The sequence below is a fragment of the Otolemur garnettii genome, unplaced genomic scaffold (assembly GCF_000181295.1).
Source record: "Otolemur garnettii isolate 467f Iridium unplaced genomic scaffold, OtoGar3 scaffold00092, whole genome shotgun sequence".
In the NCBI taxonomy this organism is placed as follows: Eukaryota; Metazoa; Chordata; class Mammalia; order Primates; family Galagidae; genus Otolemur; species Otolemur garnettii.
Genome location: NW_003852487.1, coordinates 4,090,447 through 4,099,689, shown reverse-complemented (window position 1 = coordinate 4,099,689; position 9,243 = coordinate 4,090,447). Strand labels below are relative to the sequence as shown.

General features: G+C 48.1%; 1 protein-coding gene across 6 annotated transcripts in view; it reads right to left on the bottom strand.

The window, feature by feature from the left end:
• Positions 1–9,243, bottom strand: part of MAD1L1 (mitotic arrest deficient 1 like 1) — a 473,404-nt gene that overhangs the window by 293,653 nt on the left and 170,508 nt on the right. For all 6 annotated transcript variants that reach the window (XM_003795495.3, XM_012808713.2, XM_023516517.1 and 3 more), the window contains one exon: positions 8,057–8,201. In XM_003795495.3, coding sequence (XP_003795543.1) covers positions 8,057–8,201 — 145 coding nt within the window. The remainder of the gene's footprint in view (positions 1–8,056; positions 8,202–9,243) is intronic.

Genomic DNA, 9,243 nt, shown 5'->3' with positions numbered 1-9,243 from the left:
AAAAAAAAAAAAAATCTTCTATTCAACAATAGATACAATCAAAAGAGAGAAAAGGCAAGCCACAGACTAAGAGAAGATGCCTGAATACATATCTTCAACAAAAGTTTCTCATATCCAGAATAAAGAACTCCTTTAGCCTAATAAAAAAGAGTCAAACAACCAGTTAAACCCAAAAGGGAGATAGGGATACAAGGCTCAAGCAGGCACGCCACACAGGAAGAGATCCAATGACTAACAGGCACAGAACACGGGCTTGATATCACGAAACATGAGCAAAATCAGAACTGCACTGCAACACAGGATAGCCCACATAGCTGCGGAGAACTAGAGGCAGGAGGCACCCAGAGGACAGGGACCCTCTTATACTCCTGGCAGGAGCATAAGCTGGCATAGTTAACTCTGGAAACTAGTGGCAGGCAGTGCCCCGAAACTGAGCATGTGCCTTACCTGAGTGTGCCAGACACACACAAAACATTCACAGTAATGCTACTCATAGTACTCCCAAACTGGAAATTATCCAAATGCTACGTACAATTGTGTGTGAAAAAAGCAATGCATTTATACAATAAATGAAAACATAAATGTAATTTTAAAAAATAAGAAATTTTAGCTATACACAACAACAGCATGAATCTCTCAAGAATGTTATATAACTGAATCTAGGTACAGAAGAGCACAGGCTGTGTAATTTTATCCCTGAGACCTTTAGACCAGTGGTTCTCAACCGTCCTAACACCATGACCCTTTAGTACAGTTTATGTGGGGCGCGACTCACAGGTTGAGAACCGCTGCTTTAGACACAGGTGATGCTAAAAGCCAGGGAGGGGCTTAGCCTGGAGCTGAGGCTAGGACTGGAGATAGGTGCAGGGGACCCTAGCCAGGGACTGCAGGCTCCCTGCTCACCAATCTGCCTCTGACTGTCATCTAGGCACATGGAGCCTCAGCACAGAGATTAGGAGTAAGGTTAGACGGTAGACTATGGACACATACTCAGAACCATGTTCCACAATATCCCACAGCACTGCCTCAGACAGCAAAACCAGGAAACCCAAACATCCACCTAAAGAAGGGATAACCAAACCATGATTTATTCATTCCACATAAGATTACAAAAGCAGCTTAAAGAACAGAACACATTAGCATGGATGAATGTCAAAAGGATAATGTTAAAAACAAAAAGAAGCCATAGAATCACTATGTGATAAAGCTAAAAAGAAAAACTAGGGACTGACTGCACCATGTTTAGGAGAGTGGCTGTTTCTGAAATCAGGAAGCTTCTTGGTAGAAGTCATTTTCTATTTCTTATGCTGGGGAACAGAGATATGGGAGTTTTATTCTTTAAACCGTATGTATGTATTTTAGACTATCTTTGCACATAACAGTGTTTTCTAAGAGAACATGTGTCAAAATAGAAAGGATGCAGGAAGGGCAAGTGAATTTCCCAAAGAGCACCTGCTCTGTGGCAACCCAACGTTTGGGCTGACAGCTATCAGAGTCACCCAGGCTCTGGCAGCCCTGGCCCCACCTGGTCCCATTTGGCCCCAGTGCTTCTGCTCCAGACTATATAAGATTCTAGTACTTAAAGAGATAGCATTAGGGTCCCCAGGGCTTGAAAATAAACTCAATCCAACTACTTGAAGTGGCTCTTCCCTGGGGAAAACAGTGACCTCATCTACTGCTGAGAAAAGCAAAGGTGAAGTTGAACCTTATTAGGGTGGTCTCCAAAATTTAAGTTGCCTACATTGTATAAATACAAAATAAATTATATAACTTGATACTATTACTGCATTTTGCCTTTAATTACATAACTTACAGAACCACAAACATGCATAAGATGGGACTCCACTGTATTATCTCAGAGGAAAGATAAAAATCACTCATTCAAAAAAACTTTCAGCAATGTGGGGCCATATCTAAATCCCTGCCAGGTAAAGCATAGGCAGGTTTAGCAGTGAACACAGACATATCTTGTTCCTCGCCCTGGAGCTGGGAACTCCCTACAGCTGGCCCAGCAGAGACACTGAACCCAAAGAAGCTGGGTACACTACATAGGTGGACAGACCACTGCAAGAGGAATCAGCCGTAGGAAAGCCCTGTCTGTATGCAGTTTCTAAATAATTATAGGCATTTTTAAAAGCCGCCAAGTGAATACAAGGGATATAAAGAGCAAACATTGATTCAAAACAAACAATATAAACACCAAAATCCAACCAGAACTTCTTAGCCAGAGAAGGAAAGGAGGACTTGAAGGCAGCATCCTGGGAAGGGAGGTTCTGAAAGAGTCGATGAAGAATGCCCTGAGACTCCTAAGCTAGTAAAACCATCCTCCTCTGCCCCACATTCTGTGGGAAGGGAAGGCTCTACATGTAGAGTTTAAGGAGGCTGCTCTTCAGGTTTGGCTCCCTTGCAGCTGGGCAGGCTCAGCACTCAGCACCACAAAACTTCCGATCAGGAGCAAACCAAGAGAGGGACAAGCAGGCCTGGAACTTTTCCCAGGTATCCCTTTCCCTGTACTTCCTGCCTCCTCTCCCTATCTTAAACAGCAGCAGCTACAAGTCCTTCTGCAAGCCAGCCTACATCTCTTCATCTGCAGGTCAGCTGTTCCCAGATCAATAGTGTCTGAACTATGCTAGGTGCACACGGCCACCCAGCGCCCCACAACTCCCCTTGGCTCCCCTCAATTCCTCATGGTTTCCCACTGCTCCCCTCAGCTCCAAGGCCCTGGCCATTTCACTAAGGCCCATCTACAGCTCACGCTCCAGCCCCAGCAGTAGTTACTGTGTGTGTCCCCAAGCCATGCTCAGGAAACTGTAGAACCATCGTGAATGTTTGTGAAGGGTTTTCTAATTCACAACGGATAGTTTATGGAAGTGAGCAGATCCTAGAAAGTGAGAAAACCATGGAAAAGGAGAATGTTAATTATTATCACCCCCATCTCCAGAGAAGGCAACATTCTTGTGCTCACATAACCCCCAGCTACTGCAGATGCAAGACAACAGCCCAGAGCTTAAAATCAAGACCTTCTAAACTCTGAAATATACATATTTCCCCACTTGAGGGTTTCACAGGCCAGGATGTCACCATGACAACACAGCTATGTGCTCTGGGCCACTGTGTGAGGCACCACTCTACACCAAGCACCACAAGCTATACAACCAACAAACCTGGTCTCCAATGACCTATGTCTTCTGAAGAATAATCTGCTCCAAAATGGGGGGGGGGGGCAGGGTGCGGAAAGGGGGGAACTTTTATTTCATTAAAAAAATTCCTGCTAAAATGTAGCCTTACATTTATAAACAAGATTCTGCAATCACATTATGGGATATTAGGGGCATGCTAGAAACAGCTCATTTCAAATAGGAAAATGGTTTGTGTTCACCCAGTTTTAGAAGCCAATTTTCAATTGCTTAAAATAGTCATGATATTTTACCAAGGTAATTATACTCTTAGCTATCAGTAACAATTAAATCCTTAGACTGGAGCCACTTAATAAGGGTCTCAAAATAAAATTGCATATTCCAAGCACTGTACACTCAAATGTCAAGCACACAGATAGATGGGACACAGAAGCTGGAGCTCTACCCTCTCCTGGTCCTGGCCCAGTTCACATACTGCACCCTCTCCAGATGGGAGTGGGGACATCCCAGCAAGGACAAGGAGAGACCAGTAACCAGAAAATCCCCCAGGTCCAACACAGCCTCCCTGGGGTACTTGCAAGAGGAGGTGCGACTCACCCAGAGCAAGCAGGCTAGGGTCTGGCTTGTCCTCCTTATACCTGGGAATTCTCACACTAAGACAGGACCTGAATAACAGAATCAGTGTCTTTTGGTAGAACATAATAGGGGGAGGTCACACATTGACCAGCCACAAGCCCAGCTCAGGCCACAGGAACACTGATGCACACTGTGACTAAGAGATGAGAAAAACTCCATTTGAATATTCAAACTGCTGACTTCTCTTAAAAAACAAAGAGATCCCCCACAGGCTGACCCTCAACCCTAGACCCTTGATGAGGCCAGGCAGGGTGGTTCCCTGTGTGGCCCTGGCCCTGCCTCTCCCAGCCACCTGTGCTGCCTGTCCAGCCTTGGGGCAGATGCCATCCCCAGCAGTGAAACCTGGCCCTTTCGGCGTCTACCTTATGGGCAAAGGGGTCTGTAGATGTAATTCAGATGAAGCACCTTAAAATAGGGAGGTTATCCAGAATTCTCCTTGGGCCAGTCTGATCACATGAGCTCCACAGAGATGGGGAAGGAGGAAAAGCAGAATAGACCTTGCAGTGTGAAGGTCTGGAGCTCTCTTGCTGGGTGGCAGGGACAGATGGAAAGCATGAGGAGGGTGTGGCTCCTCTGTGGGTGAGGCAGCAGCCAGCTACAGCCACAGGATCTGGACAGTGCCCCTGGATGACAGTCCTGCAGCTGAGCCATCATGGTCCTACTGAACCTCACAGCATGGGACCAGTCTTGCCCCTGGACTCCAGCCCACAGAACTGTGAGGGATAGTGTACACAATGTTCCTGTGGCAGTCTATGATGATGTCATGGCATCAAGACAAAGTCAGTGGCCCCAAAGCCTGGGGAATGACTGTGCTCCTCTACTATATCCCAACCTGCCCCAGGGACGGGCTTTCCTGACTCAAAAAGAACTCAGAGCCTCCTGCCAAGAATCCACCCAACAGCCCAGCTCTACAAGAAGCTTGTCCCCCCTAGGCAAAGACAAGGTGAGGTGTGAGGAGAACTCCACCCCTAGCTCCATGACAAAAACCATCAGCTAAACCCCAAAAGAGGAATGTTGCACAAAACACACGAGCAGTCTGCCTCAAAACCGTCAAGGTCACCAAAAAAAAGTCTGAGAAAAACTGCCACAGACAAGAGAAGCCTAAAGAGACACGATGACTAAATGTGATGGTATCTTGGATAAGATCCTGGAACAGGAAAAGGACATTAGTGAATCTGATGAAAGTATGAGTTTCAGTTCATAATCATGTTCACTGACTGCGTAAGGCAAACCACACGATATAAATTATGAAACAGGGATGCTAAGTACAGGGTATGTGGGAACCCTCTGCACTCGCATCACAATTTCTAGAGAAAGGAGATGACTCCAGCTGGAGGTCAAAAATTGGGTTGGGGGAGAGGGACTATACAATGGAGAGCCCTGATAGCCACAGCTGACCACTGGTGGGGCTGACCCTGGCCACTTGGCTGGGATCGTGGCTGTTAGGGGAGGGGAGGGAACTTAAGCACAGTGCAGCCCAGGTAAACAGGTGGACACACACACCTGTATGTGCAGCTTGGAGCACTCAAGTGTGTGCCCAGTGCCACACTAAGCTCCTTGCATATTCCACATATGTGACACTGAGAGTTACCAGCTGGAAAGTGGAGGCAGCAGAAGCTGGCGTGGGGTTTCTGAGACAAATGGCACATGAAGTGCTCTAAGCCCTGCCCAGGACCATTCTGGCCTATGGGAGCTCATCATTTAGGAATGAGACTTGGGAGAGACAGAATGAAACTCACCTCCACTCACAGAATTTCTAAACTGGCTTCATCAGCCTCATACTAGACTCACATGTCAGACTTGCACTATGTTCTAAATACTTGTGTTCTTGCAAAATTCCTGTGTTGAGACCATAACCCCAGAGGTGATGACCTTAGGAGGGGACTCTGAGAGATGACTGGGTCTTGGAAGCAGAGCCCTGACCTGTGGGACTGATGCTCTTATGCCATATGAGGGCACAGTGAGATGACACCAGCTATAAGCAGGAAGTGGGCTCCCCAGACACCAAATCTGCCAGTACCTTGACCTTGGACTTCCAGCCTCCAGAACTGCAATTTAATAAAGGTGAACTATTTATAAGCCACCCGGGCTATGGTATTTTGTTAACAGCAGCTGAGAGGACTAGGATGACCTGCTAAAATCTGCCCCTTCTCACAACTGAGCTTATGGGTTCATGAGGAAAACTTCAAGAGCCACTCCTCATAGGCTGGCAGGCACGACCAGGTCTAGAACAAGGAAAGTTCTGTTTCCATGGAACAGGGTTCCCCAGAGATTCCCTTTAGGAGGGGAAACAGAACATGTCTTTTCTGAGTTTTGTACAACACCTCATGAGAAAAGTCCAAAAAAGAACCAGTAAGGGGAGTGTGCTAAGCCACTGCAGCAGGAAATTCCACAAACGTGTCTGAAGGCATCCCAGATCACCTGAGCCATTTGTTCAGATGAGAAAGCTGAGATACAGAGGGATTAGGTGGCATTTCTGAGATCCCAGAGAAAGGCCAGTCTCCCAGCCACCGGTCCTACACTCTCTACCACCTGGGAAGCTCTGAGGGTCTCAAGTCCTTGGACCAAAGCACAACCCCACTGCATACCGAGAGGTCAATTTAAGGGGTCCTGCCCCATTCCCCCCAGTGCAGCCTTACTCCCCAATCTGATAGCAAGGCCCAACCACCTCTGCTGGCCATCAAAGTCTTCCTAGGCTTAGGGCACACGCTGTACCCACAAGCAGACCTATGCACCCACACCATGCCTCTTTCTAGCTCCAAAGGTCTGGGTGCTGACACCAGCAGCACCTGTATGATGACGTTCCTCCACTCCCCTAGTCGTGGTTCTATACAAAAAAAGGCCAAATTCTCCATACTTTTACGAACAATAAATCCTCAGGTCTTTGTTTATATAGCATCTCCTCCCTTCATGCTATCCCTGTGATTGCTTCCATTAAGGCTGGCAAGTGGGCACTGCTACAGCCTGTGAGTCACATGAGAGCTGTGTTGCCTGCATCTCATGCACCTTGCCTGGAAGCTCACACTGGCAGGCACACATAGGAATTAACAGTAACCAAGTAAGCAGCACAATGGACCTCCCTTCTTTGCCAGAGGCAGCAAAAAACTTTAACAGTGCTGCCATGTGAGACATTTTTTAAATTTCTCCCCTCTGGGGTCCACCTGCAAAGCCAGGACTTTAAAGTCAACATATGGGGCTGTACAGAGAGGCTGGTCCCAAACCATTTCCCAGGAAGCCCCACATGGTGCCAAGACAAACATGAGGTTTTCTTCTAAGACACAGCATGGTGCTGCCACAGAATATGCTGGAGAAGCCATCCATAAAACAACAGCTTTTAGTAGCTGAAATATGACTTGTTTACTGAAAGCTCCTTAAATAGGAGGTCCCTGTGGCAAGGTGCCTAGGTTTTTATCAAACACAATCAAGAATAGGTAAACATCTGTCTGGCACACCCCTAGTGTTTCCCAGAGTACCGTGCTCCCTGGGCAGAAGGGTGGTCAACACAGCCCCCTCAGCCCACTCAGAATTAGCTGGACAGCAGATACCCCATCCTGGCCTAGAGAGCATTTGGGGACAGATTTGGCTTTTTCCTGCCTTGTCTTCTTAAATTTCAGCAGGCAAGGCAACATTTTAAGTAACACTCACAAAAGCCATCCACGCTCCAGAGGGCTCTGCTTATCAGGCCAGACATCAGAGCCCCTTCAGCCCTAGGACAATTAGAGAAAATCCTCATTAGAGTCGCCCCATCACAGGCTAGAAATCAGAACAGATTCTGCTCAACACACCTGGAACAAGTAACCCCAAACTTTGGGCCAAAAACCTACTGTAGTTTAATGTGCACTCACTGGGTGGCACAGAGGAGAAAGGCTACCTTGCCCACCAGGTCTAGAAAGACTAAACGACTGAGAGAGACCCAGGCCCCCTGAAGAGGGTCAGCAATCATACAAAAACCTCCTCCCAGGTATGACACCAGGCCAGGAATGAATGCAGAAATGCTGGTAAATGTGGGGCTCACACAGGGCCCTGTGAGTGCCACGGGGAATACTAGGGCTGGGAGAACTCCCCTGGCAATCCAGGAGAAAAGCGCACCCCTGACCAAACTGCCAAGACTCTTTCCTCCTAGGGGAGAAAGACCTGCTGACTGAGCTTGTGCATAAGCACCACTTTCTGTGGCTGGAAAGTGCACACAGTTTGGCAGACATCTGGAGGAAGGCAGGTACATGAGGAAAGGGTAAGGATTCTCATGGGCAAGGTGGCCTAGCTGTCCTTCCACAAATTTGTACCTTTGTGAGCAGCAGGACTCGTTTCTGGAGTCTTCGAGCCAGTGCCTCATGCGTCTCACGCCTCTTCCTCTCCTCTAGCAGTTGACCACGGACCTGGCGGACATCCTCCTGGAGCTGCTGTCTGGCCTGTTCCAGCCCCCGGGCACTGCACAGGAAAGGCAAAGGGCAGTGTGATGAGGCCTGGTATGACCACCCCCTACCCTGAGATGTCCTAAAATAGAGCTGCACGTGCAATTAGCCCACTGTCATTTCCTCATTCCTGAATAGCTACTTAAGGCCTTTCAGGAGTCTCTGGATTTCAAATAAGCTCCCAGGGTGATCCCAGAACATAGCAGGCAGGGGGAGGGGACGCTCAGTTCCACACACAATGGGAAAAATTGTCAGCAAGGCAGTGCTTGGGGAGACAGGACTTCTGAATGAGCTAAATTGCAAAGCAAGCACTTCCCATCTGAATCACAGTCGGCACAGATGTGGAGCATGGGGGGACTCAAGTGTGAGGCACACAGCAGGGAATTGTTCTGAAAATATTTGGCAAAGTAGAAACCTTAGCTGGGTGCTGAGCACTGTGGACCCGTGGTGCATCCTGTGGGGCAGATGCCAGAGGCACCTGCCAGGCTGCTCCAGAGAGGCCAGGTACGGATGAGCCCTCTTCCCATTTTCTTTCGATTCTGTGTTTTAAACACCCCCTTTCCCTGGCATGCCTGTAATCCCAGCACTTTGGGAGGCTAAGGCAAGAGGATCACTTAAGGGCAGGAATTTGAGACCACCCTGGACAGATTAAGATCCTCAACTCTATAAAAACAGAAAAATTAGGCAGGCACAGTAGCGTATGCCTATAGCCCCAGCTACTTGGGAGGCTAAGGTGGGAAGACAGCTCAAGCCCAGGAGTTCAGGGCCACAGTGAGCTATGATCACACCACTGCACTCCAGCCTGGGCAAGAGCAAGAACCCCTTAGCTTAAAAAAGCTCAAATTCAAGTAAGGGAGGAGAAGGGGTTGGGTAAATTCCCGCCCAACAGGTACATCGCATGAGTACACTGCATCGCATGAGTATTTCCGCCAACGGGTACATCGCATGAGTACACTGCATCGCATGAGTATTTCCGCCAACGGGTACATCGCATGAGTACACTGCATCGCTTGAGTATTTCCGCCCAACGGGTACATCGCATGAGTACACTGCATCGC